This window comes from Gadus chalcogrammus, chromosome 7 (assembly GCF_026213295.1).
Source record: "Gadus chalcogrammus isolate NIFS_2021 chromosome 7, NIFS_Gcha_1.0, whole genome shotgun sequence".
In the NCBI taxonomy this organism is placed as follows: Eukaryota; Metazoa; Chordata; class Actinopteri; order Gadiformes; family Gadidae; genus Gadus; species Gadus chalcogrammus.
Genome location: NC_079418.1, coordinates 22,787,413 through 22,808,029, shown reverse-complemented (window position 1 = coordinate 22,808,029; position 20,617 = coordinate 22,787,413). Strand labels below are relative to the sequence as shown.

Here is a 20,617-nt window from a genome sequence, read left to right as displayed (position 1 = left end):
CGCTACCGTATTACAGCGTGTCCGCCTGGAATGATCCATACGCATCAAGGACCGGAACAGGACGATATTCATTTGCTTAACGGAGCGTCGTCTCCTGCCGCTCACATAGCAATCAAACCTAAACCTAAAAAAAATAACAAATAAATGTGTGCGGTCCCAAACGCTTCTGTGTCTGAAACGGCCACCGTGCCAAGCACACCGACCGGGCCTGGCTGGCCCCGCTCCCACTAACGGCTCCTCTCTCTTCTCTCGCCCATCAGAACTTGCCCTATGCTCACCATGCCGGGGCCCTTCTCCAGCACCAGGTTTGTGCTGCTGGCACCGGCGGTTGCTCTGTGTAGTGGCATCATTCACCGCTGTAGGGGGTTGGGGGGTGGGGAAGAAAAACAAGTGAATGACTGCAACTACAGACAACAGCCAACTACACCCTATTTAACCACCGGGCATGTCTTGTTGTTAATAACAACCCTCCCCCCCCCCCCCCACCCCCCACCCCCTTGAAGAAATTACGTATATTTTTATCCCATATTACGATACTATAGATATATCATTATTTTCTCAATCCTCGACTGTGCACTTTTGAAAACCCCCCCTCCTCACTTGTCCTTGTGTACTTTTTGACTTCTCGTCCCTGGTCTTGAAGCCAAGCCCTGAATGTGTAGTCCGTTCTCCCAAACCCATATACTGGCTCCTCCCACCCTAGAATTAAATGTGTATGTAAAGATGTCCTCTGCAGAAGAGCTGTGTTGTGTTTTGAACCCAAATTGGAGAGACATCCAGTGTATGAGGCAGCCAATGTATGATGAACCATACCTGGTTTATTACGCGTTATAAATTTGTAGTGCAACTATATATTTGTAATGTTTAAAATGACACGGTAGTTGAATGACAATCAGCTCATGCCATGAGAAGTAGTATTTTCCACTTGTGAATCTTAGAAAAACAGATGTAGCTGAGGATGTGGCTGGCACAGATACAGCTTGGTGGGTATGAGAGCCGTAAGGCTGCAGTCTACATCTGCGGTTTCATGGTTTCATTAACCCACAACCTGATTCCGTATCCACAGGAAACAGATAATTTGAGAGATGACAAAGAGTATCACTCTTGGTATCTACAAATCAATTGTATTGTGTATTGTAATTTGTCTCTGTTGATCGGTTGTACAAATGCAGCCAAACTCTGAGTCAAACTCTGAAATGAATCAAAGCTTTGTCTGCAGGGCATTGGCTTAATATAAGTTGTTAGATCTTGATATAACAATTGCTCTCTGATCTATACTTGTTGAAAACCTTGAAACACATGCAAGGTTGATCCCCCACTGAATTTACAATGAGGTACGGGGCAGGATCGCATCGTGACTTGGAAGCTTGACTCCAGGCCAAAGCTTCTGGGTTCGATAACCAAGGTCTGCAGCCTCTTTGTAATCAAATGTTATGCTATCAGGTCTCTCTTGCCAAAGAGGTGCTCAACCTCAATGAAACAAACCTGAATAGGTAACGGTTCAATAAAAAAAAGAATAGCCAACAGATCAATATTCTCAATAGAGCAAGGTACAAAAAGGGTTGCACAGGGTCAGAAACTAGTTATTCCACCTCGACACTTCCGTAATCACCGGTCCACTGACCCCCACGATGAATAATTTCGGTTGAGTCGCTGCAATAGAGACCAGGAGAGGTAGGTGGGTTTCTAATGGGGCTGCAGCACAGGGAGAGGTATTCAGCCCTCGAGGGACTAGAGGGCATGCATGTCCTCCAGGGAAGTGGCTGGACCGCTGGAGGGGGTTTGTTCCCAAATGTTTGCTGATTTTAGATTTTGTTTTTCTATGTGTGTGAGAATTGCATTAACTTTCAAGTGGTGTTCAAATGTCAGTACCTATGACAATTCACTAGCTTCTATTGCTAATGGAACAGGGAGAGAAATACTTGGATAACTCTAAGTTACTTATCACTTAGTGTTTATTTTAATGAGAAGAAGAATTAATACAGTGAAAATCCTTTTGAAGCAATTGAAACAGCATCATTAGGTGATTTTGTGTCATTTTCGTGGCAAATTCCCGCTGGCAGCCTGAAAGAACAATTGTCATGGGATTTGTCTAGCTAATTTGTAGACCTTGCTATGCTGCGTGTGGTGAGATTTGACAGAAATTCAAGACTGCACGGCAACCTTTGGCAATTCCACCTTTTTCCGTGTCCTGAATACGGGAGCATGCCCACGTGTGATTGCTACAAATAATGCTTTGGGTTTCACTGTGCCAAAGACAGCTCATTAAACCAAGAGGTGACTCATAATAGGAGCATCTCTGGTAGGATTTATTGAACACGGTATATTACCCCGTAATAAAAAAAGGTCTCCCGCCGAATTCAAGTCAAGCCAACCCTTGACTCTGATCCGGCGCCAGACCTTTGAAGGCCTGGGAGACTGGCCTGGGTTGACCCTGGGATTATTCCTCTCCTTCTCGGGCCAGAGTACGGACGTTTTGAGGCCAAGATCCACGACCTCCGGGAGCAGATGATGAACCACAGCATGAGTTCTGGGTCAGGGTCGCTACGAACCAATCAGAAGAGGTCCCTCTATGTCAGGTAGGGACTGTTCTACCCTTTGTACCACAGTAGTCTTTTGGCAGCGTTTAGCTGGTGCAATATCTCTCTGTCTCTGTCTCTCTGTATCTTGCTCTTGCTCTCTCTCACTCTATCTCGCTTATCACTGCCAATGCTGATACCAATAACCGATTCGATCCATTACTTTTATTGAAGAGTGTGGACGGAGGCTGATATGTGTTAACGTTATCTCCTTTCGCAACAATCCCAAATTGCCAGTATAGGTCCCAGGAGGATATATCTCTGTCTCTCTGTCCTTCTTTCTCTCTATAGCTTTCTTTCTTCCTTTCTGACGTTCTTATTTCTTTTTGTGCCAAAGTGCTCAATCGACTCCCTTTGTGTGTGTCTGTCTTTTTTTGTGTGTGTGTGTGTGTGTGTGTGTGTGTCTGTCTGTGTTCGACGCTCTGCTTCCAGGGCCCTGTTCGACTATGAGAAGGCCAAGGACAGCGGGCTGCCCAGCCAGGGTCTGAGCTTCCGCTACGGAGACATCCTGCACGTCATCAACGCCTCTGATGATGAGTGGTGGCAGGCCCGCCGCGTGACGCCGCACGGGGACAGCGACGAGATGGGCGTCATCCCCAGCAAGAGACGGTCAGCAGAGAGACAATGTTCGGCGGCCATCTTCTTAACAAACAACCTCCACTTCAATTGAATGATAATGTAGGGGGGGGAGGGGGGAGAGAGAGAGAGAGAGAGAGAGAGAGAGAGAGAGAGAGAGAGAGAGAGAGAGAGAGAGAGAGAGAGAGAGAGAGAGAGAGAGAGGAGAGAGAGAGAGAGAGAGAGAGAGAGAGAGAGAGAGAGAGAGAGAGAGAGAGAGAGAGAGAGAGAGAGAGAGAGAGAGAGAGGATTATGAAACTGTACAAGCCAAAAAGGTTCCTCCCTCGTTGCTTAATGTTCTGTGATTGACAAGCAAGATGGAGGCCCCGAACCAATCAGGACCTATAGCTCCATATCAAACCAGAGATGCAACATTTTTAATCTGATTTTAGTCTTATAGGGGATTACCATATTGGTTACAGAAGCAATCATTTTAAACCAAGTCTTTAATTATTCAAGGAAATCGTTCATCGACATCTCATACATTAATTTATCGTTGATGACCCTGTGGTGATTTCTCGGTAATGGATGAAGGCCCCCGTAGTGACTGTCCTCGCTCTGCAGGGTGGAGCGGAAGGAGCGAGCGCGTCTGAAGACGGTGAAGTTCAACGCCAAGCCGGGCTCCATCGACTCCAAAGGGGTGAGTGTGATTGTAAATATCAAGTAAGGATCTGGGGATCCAATAAGGATCTTCTGCTGACTTGTTGTTCTCATCATGGGCGTTAATCGTAAAACTTTACGAACGAAACGGTCAAGTTTGGACAAGGCGTGTCATTTGGACTGATTTTTAGGACGCATATTTTGCGCTGATATGTAGTGTAGTTTTAACCGTTCGCTGTGTTTTCTTAGATACATGCATAGGGTAACTCGATCCTTGGCTATATTTAATTTAATGACACACAAGAGTATTAGTGTGCAAGAACATACACTTTCATCAGAATACCCCTCATCTAATGCTTACCATACAACATCACAAAATCCAGTTCCCAAATGAAGAGGGAAAGGTAGACTTCTAAGCAGATATCCAATCTCTATTAACCGGCCTTTCATTTGCACTTAATGCACATAAAAGCTTGCGTCTTCAAAATGCAAATATTTCCCACGAGGGAGGCGATCATTGAGGTCTACAGAATGTGTCAAGGAACACCTCCAGTGTCGTGGTCCATTTTGGCTCACGGTAAAACAGCCATTGATTATCCTTCATGGGTACGTTCCACCTCTGCCTCTGAGTCCAAAGTCACCCCTCCATTCCCTGTGGCTGCATGCTCAGTTTTGCTTATTTTGTTTCTCTTCTGAGGCAATACCCTGATTAAGTTTCTCACAGCATGATACCTTCAACCCTTTTTTGGCGTGTCTCACCTTGCCTGTGTATTATTTATGTTCATTTATTTATGTGTCTTTTGTGCCTTGGATGCAACTGTGGGATATCAGAGGTTATGGAGAAAAAAGTTCTGCTGTAGGAAAGACGGTTTGATGTTGAACCGTTGTAAGAAAAGTATTTTTCATTTATGAATAAAAAAAGCTTAGCTTTGTAAAGCCTAATGATTTCGGCCAGTAATGGGCCAAAAGTATCCACTCATTGAATGGTCTTTTTATGTTTTGAGGTAAGGTAAACACTCAAGTATAAACAATGCTAAATGTTTTGTTTATTCAAGATTACAGGGAGCACGTAAAACAAACAAAAAAGCCTCAAAAATAGTATCATTGACAGACTTTGAGAGGACCGACTTCGAGATAAAAGAGAGCAGTATAATCAGTGTTTACCTAAATGGCTTTGGTATTAGAAGGGTCACCATCAGAACGACCTTGTTGACTTCCCACTGTCTTTGCTAGCAGTTTGTTTGTTTGTTTTCTGTCTGCATGAAAATGTCCACCAGTCACACATACCTGTCGTCCCCCCCCCCCCCCCCCCCCCCGACACCCACCCCTATCCCATGCCCTCTCTCCTCCACAGTCATTCAATGACAAACGTAAAAAGAATTACATCTTCACACGAAAGTTTCCATTCTACAAGAACAAAGACGGCGACCAAGAAGGCAGTGATTCTGACCGTAAGTAAGCCACGGCCGCACGCACACACATCGAGTTACACACACGCACACACACACACACACACACACATCTACAAGAACACACACACACACACACGCATGCATGCACAGACACACACACAGAGTAGGGCATACTTGCAGTGGTTGATACGCAAGTAATAGTACAGCTTTGCGTCGCGAGAAAAGGGTTTGGGTTCTTTTCTGTGAGGTTTCCTGCTGTCTCTGTCGTCATTTTCTGTGTCTCCTTGTGCAGAGTTGTCCGAGTTCCTAGTCTTGAGGACGAATCAGTCAACAGATTTAAAACACGTTAAGGCTCCTAGAACTAAACCCTAAAAAGCCCAAAGGAGCATCAACTCTGTGTATTTGGCTCCCCCTGCTGGCTGATTCGTGTTCACAGGCAGAACTCGGCCCCCTGGCCTCCGAACTGAAGGCAGCTCCCGCCTTTCAATGCCTCTTACCTTTCCCTTCTCTTGGTATCTGGTGTCGCTCCCCCCCTCTCTCTCTCTCTCTCTCTCTCTCTTTTTTCCCACTGTCTTTTCTGTGTCTCTCTGTGGACGTCGGGGTACCCGTAGGACATCCTGGGCCTGGGTGATGATGGGTATGGGACCAAGACATTCAGTAAGTGGTTCTCAGAGCTGTCGGTTCCCTCCTAACGTTTGGCTCTTATCCAGCAACGCCGCGTCACATCTCCCTGTTAACATTGACATTGATTTTTATTTTTTTATTTTTTGATATGGTTTCTGCAGTATCTCTGCATGCCAGGTGTAAGTGCTTTTCTCTGTGTGCTGCTCCTTACCTCTGTCAATCAGGTTTTAGCGTAACCGTCCAAATGTTTATACGTTAAATACAACACATCAAGGAATGGGCAAACAATTTAACAACGATGTTTGTATTTGATGTATTGTTAATGATTATGTGTGTATTTTTATGATGTAATAATAAATATAATCTATATTTTTTATAGATATATTTTATATTTATTAATATAATATTAAATAAATTAAGATAAATAAATAATGCAGTCTAAACACTAGGCGTCATAGCAGATTGGCGTCAGAGTTAATTGTATGTCATCATTGTCAAATCAATCTTATCAGCCCCCGCATGAACAGTATTATTAAGTTGAGGGAGGCGACCTCCAGCTACACACTGGTTTGATTGGGCTACTTATTGATTCGTTAATTGAATTGCTTCAATATAAATGTCGTTCCTTCATTAGCAAGGTGCGCCGATGACGTTAGTTCCTGCCACAGGCTGCTTCATTCGTCTGCTATTTTTAGCAACAACTTCCCCTTAAATTACCGGTACTTTGAAGTCATTTAAGTGGCCTGCTGTGCCCATGTGATTTAATAGGCAATTGAAACCTTGGCAATACCAGCTTGATCTATGCGCAAGTACCTACACTTAATACGATCTTATGAATACTGTTTTGGGTTTTCTCAAGATATGATTGAACTGGTTATGAATATCGTATACAACTCCCACGTTGGATACTGTACTATATAGACTCCCGTTCCCGGTGCACACTGACTTTGTAATGCTAATAAAGGCGAATGCATGTTTGCATGATGCTCATGACTATAACCTTATTGCAATGTTTGCTTACTTTATCTGTGATTGCACCCTGGACTTTAAAATTCAGCATCATAATGCTTTGTTATGCTTTTCATGTGTATCATCTATCATGTATTCTTTTCTTGTTGTTATATGTTTTATTATTGTCTAAATGTAATTCAAACTCACCATTTTTGACATTTTAAGAATTAACGTTCAGTTTCCAAAATCTTTCAGTTTAACAATTTCAGAGGTAACATTTTCCAAGTGAGTTCATCTTTTATGGATGAGTCTAGAACACCATGAGTCTGGTCAACAGCAACACATGTAGTTGGCTGGGTTTTAGTGCCCAGGTGATAAAACAACCAAGCGCTTACAGTCGCCGGCTTCTAGCCCTAAGCGACTCACATATGCACTTGCTTTTGCTTTTATTATGTCATTAATCTTTTCAATAAATGTAATGTATTTTTTTTCCAAATCCTTTCAGTGAGGGAAATGCCACAACATGGAATTTAATTCTTTATTGGGCAAATGCTTCAGCTAGAATCAAAGACTCAAAATATCCTGTATAACTGTACATAATTACATGTTATTTCAATTGTAGTGGCCTTCTTCTCAGCCTCCAAGACAAAAAAAATTACACATGGTTATTGTTTTACTTTGCTTAGGCCAAAGAGGTTTCCTTGTCATCGGCAATACTTTCTTAATCAGTACTAGCTCAACTTATTTTAGCTGGCTACCAAGTTCAGATATCACGTAGAAGACAGCTGGCAGGAGAATGTCCTCGAAATCACATATCACATCACCTCTTCATATTTTTTTCCTCATATCTAACGGAATAAAACTGAAGACAGATAAACTCTCACTTAGAATGTGACACAGGATGTGGTTACACTGCAGAACCGTCCCCAACATAGGAGTGTCTTTAGGTGCTCGTGGCTAAAGGTGTGTGTGTGTGTGTGTATGTGTTTGTGTGCGTGCGTGTGCGTGGGTGTGTCTGCGGTGCGTTTTAACCCCACAGGAAGCCAGGAAGAGATAATCCTCTCGTATGAGCCGGTGATGAGACAAGAAAGTGAGTGGCTATCACCCCTCCCATGTTGTGAAACCTTAGAGGACTGCAACACAAATATACCTGTCAAATAGATAGATCCTTTAATAATCCTTTACAGGAAATTACAGTGCCACTGCAGCTTCAGGACAGACAAACACCACACAGTTCCTGAGATAGATTCCATACTTAATAAGTTAAAATACAATAAAAAAAATGCTTAAGAAGTTATATATTACCTTATAGCCGCTGGTAAACAAGACTTCCTGTATCTCTCAGTTTTGCACATTGGTGAACATACATATATGTATAGACCTTGAACAGGAGTTTTTCCTTTCTCTAGTTAATTACGCCAGACCTGTCATAATCCTGGGACCCATGAAGGACCGGATCAACGACGACCTCATCTCGGAGTTCCCTGAAAAGTTTGGCTCATGCGTACCACGTAAGCATTCTCTAATGAAAGACCAAATCCAGGAGACTCCATTCAGGGTGTCATTTTATTGTTAAGAAAAATAGATACGGTTTTAGATTTTGTTTTATGTTCCTATGAGAGAATCGAATCCAATATGCAATCATACATTTCGATTAGATTGGGTTAGGTTGCTTGGATTAAATGACATTTGACTCAAATTAGTTACTTTAGATCAGATAAAATTGGTTTTCATTAGATTACATCGTATTTGGTTTGTTTAGATTTGATTAGGTTGGGTTTGTTTAGATGAGTTTGGGTTAGTTTAGATGAGCTAAATTTAGATTCAATCTGGTCAATTTGGATTAGGTCACATTGGGTTGGTTCAAATTAGATTAGATCAGATTTTGTTAGTTTGGATTAGATCAGATTGTGTTAGTTTAGATTAGATCAGATTGTGTTAGTTTAGTTTAGATCAGATTGTGTAGTTTAGATTTGGTTAGATTAGACTAAATTCGATCAGACCAACAGTTGCGTACCTCCCAGGGCTGTGGAGAAATGTAAACTCAGCTGTATCCACACCCGCATCCCTGCCACTGACCACGCTTGGTTGCGTATGTGTGGTACACCAGTTGTAGCCATAGCAAATGGCTGGGTGTGGAACTCTGAGCCCTTGGCTGTGCTGGCTACAGCATGTTGGACGGGCTGGCTTCACAATCACACGGCCGCCTTATCTATTGATACTGAAATACTGAAAAAGTATCAAAGACAAAGTGTGCTTGACTTTAAAAAGGTCATTGTGTGTCTGTCTGTGTCTGCACGTTAATATGTATGTAACCCCAAATCTCAACCATTTTGCATGCTTTTATTTATCCATCTGTTTGTTTGTGTTTATTTCAATTGACCCATTAAACAAAAAAAAGCTGCTAACAGTTCAGGGCAACAAGGTGAGTGAGCCCCAAAGTCGTTCTCTTCCTGTTTCTCTCTTCCTGTTCCTCTATTCTTGTTCCGTTTCCTTTTGTTCCCATAGCTCTTGTGAGTTGTGTGTCGGATTGTGTTTGTTCCAAGTCTAGTGTAACCCTTACAGTGTCCCACTTCCAAAGCAATAGCTTGAATAGTTGTTTGGGCCCATCAGAAGAATATGGTGAAATATGGCTGCTAGTTAACCATTGTGTCTTCAAGGACATCCAATTAAAATGTTGAACTTGCAACTTTACTTTGTTCTTACTTTTTCCATGTTCCTTTTTTTTTTACTTTTTTGATAATAGATTGTTTGCTTACACCACACACTGTAAGCTCTATTTGGTTAGAGCTTACAGTGTTAACTTGGAATACACCGATGTGTATTCCAAGTTAACATGTTAACTGATATGTGGCGAAACATTTGGCTGAACACAATTATAAACGTGTTCTCAATGTTGAACTGAAAAATGTATCTCAAATTGTCTTCTATAAACATTGTCCCCGTTAAATTCAGTCAATTAAAGCAGTGATATTATGCCAACAGGTTTGAGTTTGATTAGTCATTACAAGCCGTTTGAAAATCAACCTTTTACTGGGTTTTAGTGACATCCCAAGTGGGAGTGTCCACCTAGATGTTTGCTGGATAGGTAAGCAGCATGTGCTAGAGTCCACTCGGTAGGCTAGTAGACTGATCTATACAGCACACATCTAGTTGTGCACCCACTTGAGATGTCCACACACAGGAAAAGGCGAATCACTCTCACACCTGATAAGGGATGGGTCAGAATATACGATTATTCGTCCCTGAGGGTAAAAATCGGTCCAAATGTTAACATTTGGGCCGTTAACATTTTTTCCCATTCAAATATAACGTTTTTCACAAGCCATAACTTTGTTTCCCCTGGTAACGCCCGAGGGTTTGACTAATACCTGGAACAATCATTACCCTCCCGTAAGGTTCTTATGCAACAGAAACGTTGTTCACTCCTCCAGTAAATAGGACGAACCTTAGCTACGACTTGGCAACGGGAGGTATTCCAATCCACTCAGCTATGCGCCAGAGAGCTTACGTTATGCATTGTACATATTTATAATTTGAAATTCCTCCCAGCCTTTATACAACAGATACTCTAGAAAAAAAAAACTTCACCGCACAATGCGGCATCATTACTACTGATTTTTTTTTAACTTATCTGTTTTGGGCATTTCCTCCCATTGCAAATATGTTTCAATGAATTACTGAAAGCAGTGTTCTGAAATGGGATCAATTAATAGTATGTAGCCTAAACCTATGTTGTGAGTAATAGAGAAGAAAATATTAAAAAGATTGTTTCAAGTGGCCTGTATGCATCGCCTTCACTTGGTTTTGCAAACCTTTACATGTCTTAAAGATATGATGTGGATGGTTCCAAGATTCTCATATATTCTCGTTTTTTACATTTCGCACATTGTAAATATGTTTTTGAATGAGTTACTGAAAGTGGTGTTTTAAGATGGGACATATGTAATTATAATTTGTAATCCCATGTTGCAAATATAAAAAAAGAAAAAACATTATAAAATTTCAGGTCTTCTGGAAATGTTTTTGGTCGCTGTGCCATAATTCAGCTTAATATTTAATATATTGTTGCTTAAGGCACACTCATTAACGAGAACATTTCAAACTGGCACTGTATGTTGAAAAGGTTGCTGACCCCTGCTCTAGGGTCCATAGCATATAACCACGTTGTCTGATTACAGTTTAATTCATTTTTCACAATTTACCAGCTCTCGTTTTAAAGAACGAATCACCGCGCCATTAGTTTCAATGGGATTCGCGACAGTCTATACTTTCAACATTAAGTGTACATATTTATAATTTGAAATTCGTCCCAGCCTTTATACCACAGATACTATAGGGTCTATAGCATATAACCGCGTTTTCTGATTACAGTTTAATGCATTTTTCACAACAGACAATTTGACTGGAACTACTTAGCAGGTAGTTGTTTTTCTGCGTTTAAGATATTAAGTGATTTCTTGCCGAAGAGCCATGGCTGCCTTTGTGAATGTCGGCACACATCGAATAATCGATTATTCGTTCATACCACCCACTGATTATTCGACAATGAAAAATTGTAGTTTTTCACATCCCTACACCTGATCACTTCTTTAAGACACATCAAGTACAAAATCTGATTGGATGTCCTTGGAAAGATTCTTCCTTAGCTAGCGACTAAATAGACCTTGTGTGTCCCAACAATAACAGAGTTAAGCTAAAGCTCATTATCTTTCTAACCGGTCGACCCTAACCCCCGCCTCCTCCCGCCCTCAGACACCACTCGACCAAAGAGGGACTACGAGGTGGACAGCCGCGACTACCACTTCGTCCAGTCCCGGGAGCAGATGGAGAAGGACATCCAAGAGCACAAGTTCATCGAGGCGGGCCAGTACAACGACAACCTGTACGGCACCAGCGTCCAGTCGGTCAAATACGTGGCGGAGAGGGTGAGCCCCCCCCCCCCCCCCGCTCCCCTCCAGCCAATGGGAACGTTGGATCCAATTTTTGGCGGGGAGGTTGACGGTTGTCCTTGACTTTCCTTTCTGTGTGTCCGTCTGTTCCAGGGCAAACACTGTATACTGGATGTGTCCGGGAACGCCATCAAGCGATTACAAGTAGCACAACTTTACCCTATCGCCATATTCATCAAACCCAAGTCGGTGGATTCATTAATGTGAGTACTGGGATGTCGGCCAACTTTGTCAATGTCCACATTTCATTAGATCTCGACTTTATCCTAATTTCAGCAACCTCTCTTGGCTTGAGATGTTGCTGCAGCTACAGCTGTATAATCTTCAGATGTCATGGCTGTCATCTGTAGATGATGTAGCTATAACTGTAGCGAAATCTCGAGCCACTATAGGCTTCTAATGGGACACACACAACTGCAAGTTTCCCCAATAAGGCTTTACTCTCAACTGTCTTGGCTGCTGCTACCATCATGGTAGTGATTGTTGAAAGGACCTAGAGTAGATTATATGCTGTTGGTGGCGTGTGGGTCAGTTATCTCTCTGACAACAGGGACATGAACAAGAGGCTGACTGAGGAACAGGCCAGGAAGACGTTTGATAGAGCTCAGAAGCTAGAGCAAGAGTTTGGGGAATTCTTCACAGGTACGCTACTACTTCTACTACTACTACTACGTAACTAAATCAATAATGAATAACAAAGTGTACTTCATTTATCTATATTCAAATGACCTGTTAATAATATCATAATATGTCTTACTGTATGTCAGGTTGATCAATCTGTGGTTTATTGTGCAGGTTAATTTATTGTGCAAGGCACATCCTCAATGTATGAACCTTGCACAATAAACCATAGATTGATATATATGATTAAAAATGTAATATTATAATTATAAAATGAGGGAAACCTCAATGTCTCTCGTAAATAAATGTTGGTGTGTGTGTGTGTGTGTGTGTGTGTGTGTGTGTGTGTGTGTGTGTGTGTGTGTGTGTGTGTGTGCATACCTGTGTGAACTGCGGCTCCACTGAGTGTGTGTTTGTGTGTGTAACCCATGGCTTCCTCTTGGTTCCCAGCGCTGGTCCAAGGGGACACCCTAGAGGACATATACAACCACTGCAAGCAGGTCATAGAGGAGCATTCTGGACCCTACATCTGGATCCCCTCCAAGGAAAGACTATAACTCCCCAGCTTCGCAGGGGCTCTGGACTGCTAGAAACTAGTGATCATTTGTAACATACAATAACTCTATGGCGATGAATAGTCTTCTGATATAATTATTATGATTACCGGTATTATTATTATTATTACTGTGAATATTTCTTTTTTTTTTCAATTTGTTCATTATTTTTTTCGGGTTTTATTTATTTGTTTATTTTTTTCACTCTCAACATGATTGTTCCTGAATGTATACCACAAAGTGTTAGACAACGTTTAGCTTCGAATACATCAACCGTTTGTATATTTTGTTCATTCTTATTTTTGCCAAAAAAAATGAAAGAAAGAAAACAACATGCAGCGGCAAGCGACAAAATAAACGTGGGGTTGATTTGTCCTTATCGACGCTCTGTGGGACTTCAGAACCATTACACTGGAGATGTTCAAGTGCGGGAAAAATGAGTCTGCCTGGTAGTACCACGCCCTACACCGCACACACACACACACACACACACACACACACACACACACACACACACACACACACACACACACACACACACACACACACACACACACACACACACACACCCCAACCATCCTTTCCGATCGGCAGCCCGCTTGCATGCAAACCTTCATCATCATCATCATCATCCAGAGCCCAGCTCACGTACGTACGCACCACCCCCTCCCAAACTCATCTCACTAATGGGATCTTCCGCGTGTGACACCCTGGGACACGACTCATGGACCAAACATTTTGCTTTGCTGTTTGTGTGCTCGTTCGACTGGGTTTTGTCTTCACTGGTTTCTTTACCCCCTCCAGTGCCCAGGGTTAAAGTAGAGGAAGTGGTAGGTGAAGGTGTGTTTGGTCGGGTGAGTCGGTGGCCATGGGTTCGGTAGGCTACTGTCGCGTTAAGGAGGCGAGAGAACTAGAACTATATTTTGCTACTTGGATTCATTAAGTGGGAAGGGCACAAAAGCACAGAAGTATTTATTAAATATATAACTGCGGTATCTACTGAAGCTTCATTTGAGTGTTGTGTATAGTGATAGTGTCTGATGGGAGTCCTAGGGCGACTGTAGTGAGTGCAGTGGTGTGTGTTGGTGAAGCATGAGGATTGACATAAGGCATAAGGGGGACCATAATCCAACACCACATTGAACCCTTTTTTCTGGAACAAATATGTTCGGCAATGAAAATGAGCACTTTTTTAGGAACTTTACAGATGTGCACTTAGTAAAAAGCAATATTGAAGCAGTGTAGGGATTTTATTTGAAATAATTCCCCAAAAATAGACAAAACAATAAATACCTAATTTAAATACAACAGATATAAACACAACAGGCCTTCTGCCTCTGCTACTTCGAGTGCTCAAGATGCACTCCAAAGGATAGAATCAGCCTCCAAAGGATGATATTGCTGGGCTTGACAAGTAACCATGACATCTCGGGGCTGTTGTCATTAGGGTGAAATAACGACCCCTTGTAGCCTGAATGCACAGGTCACTCCGGTACAGCCAAGTCAATGTTACATAATACCCAGAAGCGATATATTTTACAATGCAGCGGCTTGCCTCTACTGGCTTCCAGACCAGCCGATGACTCAAAGCGTCCACTACAGTATCCTCTGCATTGGATTTAGAAGGCCAGTTAAGCAGAATGCGTCAACACGATAGGTTTGTTTCTAACCAGCGGCCGTCTGTAAAGGGCCCTTAATCATTGCTCTAGTCCCAAGCCGCGGAAGTATTTCATTCAAAACAAATGAAAATGACAAACTTACAACACTTTAACCACCTCCCCCTATCCCCCTCCTTTTAATTTAATCTGTTAAAAGATTTCAGGCTAGAGTTTACCCCACACGCTATTTGTTTGATGTGGACACTGTTCTGTGAGTTTGGTTATTGTTGATATGATGCAATTTCAACTCTGTAAAACGGGATTACGTTACGATGACATCAGAACACAAATCACCATTATGCAAAAGCCTACATTGTTTATTATTTGAGGTATGCGTGTGTGTGTATATATATATATATATATATATATATATATATATATATATATATATATATACAGTATATATAGTACTGTCTGGCATCATTTCCTTCAAGTTTCCATCAATTATTGTTCACCACTTGCCTTAACAGAGTAGGTTTATATCCAAGATGAAAAATCTTGTAAATGTAACTTCCTTGAGAAATTATTTTATTTATTTTAAGAACGCATCTCAGCTCTGAGTACACCCAAGGTTGAATATAATTATATTTAGATGTAGCTTTGTATTCAGTGACAGGTTGTTAGAGCAAAGTTTAGTTAAAGGTTTATTTATATTTTAGTTATCCTATCAGATATGCATGAGAACCGTGTTTGTGGCAACAATTTATTTTATGGATGACATTTAAATTAAAGGTGCCACAAGATTCCCCACAAAAGAAGTCATCAATATATGGGTCTGATAAAAAAAATATATATTTTTTTTTTATTTTAAAGAGTTCATAGTAAAACAACAAGGGTTTTCTGGTAAACCAGAGGATTGGGCCTTAAATGATTAATCCTTGCAGTATAATAATACAATAACCAAGCTAATACTCACAAGCTAGTGTGGATCTTATAGGAACACCTGACTAATAATGATCCAATCTTAACCCTCAAACAAATTTCAATTAAAAAAAATTCAAAACACCAATATCATCCACAACCGGTTGAAACAGGATAAGGAAAATCTGTATAAACGAATCCCATCTGGTCCCATTGTGAACTCAAATAATCGCAGAAGAAAGTGAAGATGACTGAAAGTCATTGTTTGAGAAATGTGGTCAACTCATCTTATAAAAGTTATTTCACGATAGTTGATTCCTTAGCCGTTAAAATATATTATGTTTCCAAAACTGCCTTTTTAATAATTTGAAAATGCTCCCTAAAGTATATTATATCAGGTCAACACCATTATTCCTGTTTATTACACTTTAATGTAAACAAATACATTTTCTGTTGTTCATAGTGAATTAATTTAACAATGTGTGTATAGGGTCTCAGAATAAGCTCACCCATTTGTTTTGTTTTTCACTTCCAGCAATAGTTTGGCAACATTTTTAAATAAGCAATTATAACATGCAGGATATAATGCATAGATATTTATTCATGAGAAAGATGACTTTGGGGGCGATGGTGTGTGTGTCTGGTTTATCCTTAGGACCTTTTTCGTTGAAATGTCCTTTTATTTATAAGGTAAACCAGGGCTTATAATGAACGGGTATAGCCTATTTTCTTAATTAATCAGGAGCCTGTGGGCCTACTGTAACCAAGGAAGCATCATGCCCACTCTAAACCAACACATATTTCGACATAGGAGGTGGGAGAACACTCAATTATAATTTTTCCACTGAATGCTGTTTACTAATGCTGTGTTGTGTCACTTCCTGTGTTCTGAACCTCTGAGGGTGTGGATTGCACTCTTACTTTACGGTACAACGTTAGCGGATAGCTTAATCTGCTGCTGTTTGCTGTCCACTCTTCCGTCACAGTGAATAAGTACGACTAGATCAGCCATTTGGATTTTCCAACCACTGAGTTTGTATTGCACATGAGTGGGCAGTCCTGGTATAGAAGGACCAAGAGGTGGTGTTATAGAGTTACAATGACATGAGAGCAGATTTCTATCCTTCCACGTTTTGTATAAAGTGCAAGGCCTGTGAAAAAGCAGTTGAAGTGGTAAATAGAAAACAATATATAAAACAGTGGTGCCAATGGCACTTCTTTAACATTTTGCGAGCAAATTGCACTTGCTGAGAATATATTTAAAAACATGTTCACATGAAACGTTTACAAAATTTCTGTGACAAAACAATTCCGCAACAGCTTTGTTGTCTAGAAAAAAAAGGGTTGCTTTTGTTTTGAGTTTGGTTGTTGATGTTGATTTTCTTTGCTTGAGGGTTGTTTGATAAGGGGTTGTTCTAGATTGCAGTACATTACATTACATTTCTTTGCAGTAGGAATATAGTGGTATTTTCTCAACACCATACTATGAAACAGGTTCAGCAAAACCCTGCCAGAGTTCAGCATAGAAGCCCACCTTGTTTTGGATTTGTTGCTTCTAATTACATGGATGTTGTTTTTTTGGTTTTGTTTTGTTCTTTAAACCTTCTTGTCTATTCAATATCAAGATACAATGCACTTAAAACAAGGCACCGATATGCCATATCTGATTTACACATTTGATTGTAGCTTTTTGTTTGTTTGTTTGTTTCAGCTGAGTGGTTATAGTTAAATCCGTGCAGGGCTGTACATTTTACATTTACATTGATTTAGCTTCTTGACAATAACAACAAAACTAAAGGAAATATATGATTTTGTCTCTTTTTATTCTGGACATTTGCATCTTTTCAGTGAAAACGTTTGAAACACTGAGGTTGTCTCTGCTCTCTGTTGTATGCACTTCTGGACGCTTTGATGAATACTACTTTAAGAGCATTTGCTGTATACAAGCCCTTACCACAGCAACCGTATTTTAAAGAGAAATGGACATTAAACATGTAAAATACTTTTAAATGCTTTTTGAATCTATTCTTTCTGAATCTCCCACTTTCCCTATCTCTCTCTTCCCTTATCCTTGGCTATAATTTGAAATGCTGTTCCATTATAATCAACATATAACACAAAACTCATCAGCCAAAGTGTGAATGTTTGGGCCTGACAGACTGAAATGATTTAGCTATTCTTTGTCTCTATTTTTTAAAGCATATCCTACATATTTTCACTGTTTAATGTGTGGTGCATTTGGAGTTGGATTTTAAAAGGCAAGCTGAGAAACAGTGACCGACTTCATCCACCAGAGGGCAGGATTACAACGTGTTTTAGCCCGAGGGGACACATTTCTGAAACTGGGCAGGTTGGGTAGTCGTGTGCAAAGATGGGACAGGTTTGACGTAGTCCAAACAGACTGCTCTACACCAACTTGTTTCACTAATGGCCACACCTGCATTGTGCTCGTTCCAGTTAATCTGTGGTAGGCCTAAATGAAGAAGAATGAAAATCCTACAATTTAACCGTTTGGCGCAGAACAGTTAGGTTCTTTCAAGAGATTCAGAAGCAGGGACAGTATGATTGGCGGCTGTGTGGATAGAGAGAGTTCCATAGCCCTGGATGATGAGCAGCTGAATGCCCTAGAACCCATAATAATACACAGTACACATGGCACAGCCCAAGAGAGATGCTACACGACCACATCTCACCAAAGCTGTCCCCAGTTTGATCCCTGTGATGAATCTGTTTGTTAAATGCAGATAATCAAACACTACATTGCGGATTGCTATGAGGTTGTTGAGTCGGTGGGTCAGGGCATCTGATTCTGTCCTCAGGCATTCACACTGCAAAGCCACCACTAGGAGAGTGCTTAGAGGGCCTTCAGGGAGGACAGAAGTTTGGTTTAATTCCAGTAGTCATCAGGACAGAGAATACAAACTCTAATAGGAATGGCCATTAATGGCTGTTAACAACTATGATGTTTGCCTAGTCTGGTAAGACTTAACCTGATGTCTTGATGTTTTTTCTGTCTATAGGCCTATTTGTATAATTGTCATTACAGTAAATTGTTCTTACACTGTAAACCGCTTACCCTGAAATGGCCCTTGAGACCCCTCCGTAAATCAATCAATCAGTCAATCGATCACTCCTGCTCATTAAACCAGCAATGGACTTTAAACCAAATATCATTAACTAAACTGATGAGGTGATGGCAGAAGTGACCATTCTGGAGGTGCTAAGAATGAACTACGAGGATGACCGCGCAGAAGTCTTCCACACACACGCAGGAGCACTCCCACTTCAGGAGCCATGTCTGCAACACCTTTGACCTCATGGGGTGAGTTGGGGAAGAAAATGCCATGCAAGTTAGACAAACCGCATCAAGGTGATTGTAATTGTTCATTCAAGTGAATAATGATCATATTAATGTTCACGTGATCTTGCTTAAAAACAATATATATATATTATAAACCTGTAATGTGTAGAAATATAACCATCATTAGGGGCTGACTACAAATGGGCTCATTTGGCCAATCAGGGGAGGATCAACTTCATTCCTCTTCCCTAGCACTTCCAGTTGCTAAACTGAGATTATCTCAACTACTCATACTGAGTAGTTGATGACTAAAGGTGTCACGCTGGAAGTCATCCACGTGACAACTTTAGTTATAATACATACAATACATGCAGATTTTCTGGTTGATTCAATATATATATATTACCAAGCCATTCCTAAGATCTAAAGCCATGTGCTTGGTATAGTTTATGACCCAGGGCCCCAGGGGTCACCAAGATCATTGATTTTGGGGAAAGACGCTTCGACAACTTAACAGTAAGAGTCTCGTCTTTTACCTTGACCTTACACAGCCTAACCACTTGTCCAAACATTGCCATGCACGTCTCCGGAAGTCATTCTTGTGAAAAGCCTACAAGGTTTGAAACAAAGCTTTAACCACAAAATGTTGGATATAATCTGTTACTAAATTGGTAATCAATTGTTTATCATCATTATTAATTGATACATCTTATCTCATATTCCTAATTTGACTCAACTAGTTGTTTACAGCCCCAGTGGATTTGAACGAATAATTTAGAATTGCAAATCACTGTTGATTTGCACGGCAACATAAAAAGGGTGCATGAATTCGACAGAAACATAGAGGCCGACTGAATCCCAAAAGATTCTTTCTGCAGGCGGAAACAGAGGTGTAGGCTGTCCATGTTATCAAGATTGTTATTGTTGCTGTTGTGGAGGGTTAACATGCTCCATGTGTGATTGCCTCTGACACCAATGGATATGTAACTTCATAAAAGGTATGTTATGGTATGTTGATCAGGTCAGCACAGGGGGATTATGATGTTATAAGTTTATCCTCATGGCAGAGATAAATCAATAGCGCAATCAATTTTTTGATTATTTAGGCACAGAATGGATGTGAAAAACACAAATTATGAGGAAGATGGAGAATCTAGATGGGTTTGGAGTAGGAAGAGAGGGAGACTGTGGCCTCCTCCTAAGGCAGTTACATTGTGTCTTTTAACACATCAATTATTTATTAGTTGTTTACATTATCCAAGTAAAAGCTTTTCACATACATCACAGTTGGGGTCCATCCATGAAAACAAATGCACCTCAGGTGGTCTCAACCAAGTTGTTAAATCTTGTGAGTCACTTGACTGTAGGTCAGTTGCTCAATGGACCCTCTTTCTTCTAGGACAATGTCAAAGAAACTTGTAAAGATAATATTTACATCGATGATTCTATGCTAGTCCTTGTCCACTAGACCCCAAATATCAAATGTCATCGATTTAAAAATAGGGGAAATCAAAAGCTCTTTCATTTGTGTAGCCTGAAATGAATCCTAAAAAATATTTTTGATGATTATTGTGTTCTTGTTTTATATAGAGCTCAGCAATAAATAATTGTGCTCAGGCACAATATTTGTTGTAGTTATTGTCTGGGTGCTGTGTCTCTCAGCTTCAGCTCTTGGGCTGTTGAGGCCAGAAACACATCAGATGCTATTCACAATAACAATGGATCTAATCTGATCTCCAAAAATGATACAACAAATACTTATAATTAATGACTTTAGGAAGTCACTTAAAACGGAATTTCATAGAAGTAAAATAATTAAATGTATCAACCATAACAACACCTGATATTGGTCGAGGCATCAAAGGTAGCCCTACAAGCCAAGCTAGGCT

At 40.8% G+C, this 20,617-nt stretch overlaps 1 protein-coding gene across 5 annotated transcripts in view; it reads left to right on the top strand.

The window, feature by feature from the left end:
• The window catches only part of dlg2 (discs, large homolog 2 (Drosophila)), a 126,397-nt gene extending 113,115 nt beyond the window's left edge, over nt 1-13,282 (top strand). Inside the window, exons 19-29 of one of the 5 annotated variants that reach the window (XM_056594105.1) lie at nt 261-305; nt 2,465-2,579; nt 3,012-3,188; nt 3,759-3,834; nt 5,149-5,245; nt 7,821-7,871; nt 8,191-8,292; nt 11,537-11,709; nt 11,827-11,936; nt 12,284-12,375; nt 12,805-13,282. In XM_056594105.1, the coding sequence (XP_056450080.1) occupies nt 261-305; nt 2,465-2,579; nt 3,012-3,188; nt 3,759-3,834; nt 5,149-5,245; nt 7,821-7,871; nt 8,191-8,292; nt 11,537-11,709; nt 11,827-11,936; nt 12,284-12,375; nt 12,805-12,911 (1,145 nt within the window). In that variant the 3' untranslated portion in view covers nt 12,912-13,282. The other 4 variants (XM_056594108.1, XM_056594107.1, XM_056594106.1 and 1 more) reach the window with 4 other exon arrangements.
• Nucleotides 13,283-20,617: the final 7,335 nt, after the last annotated feature.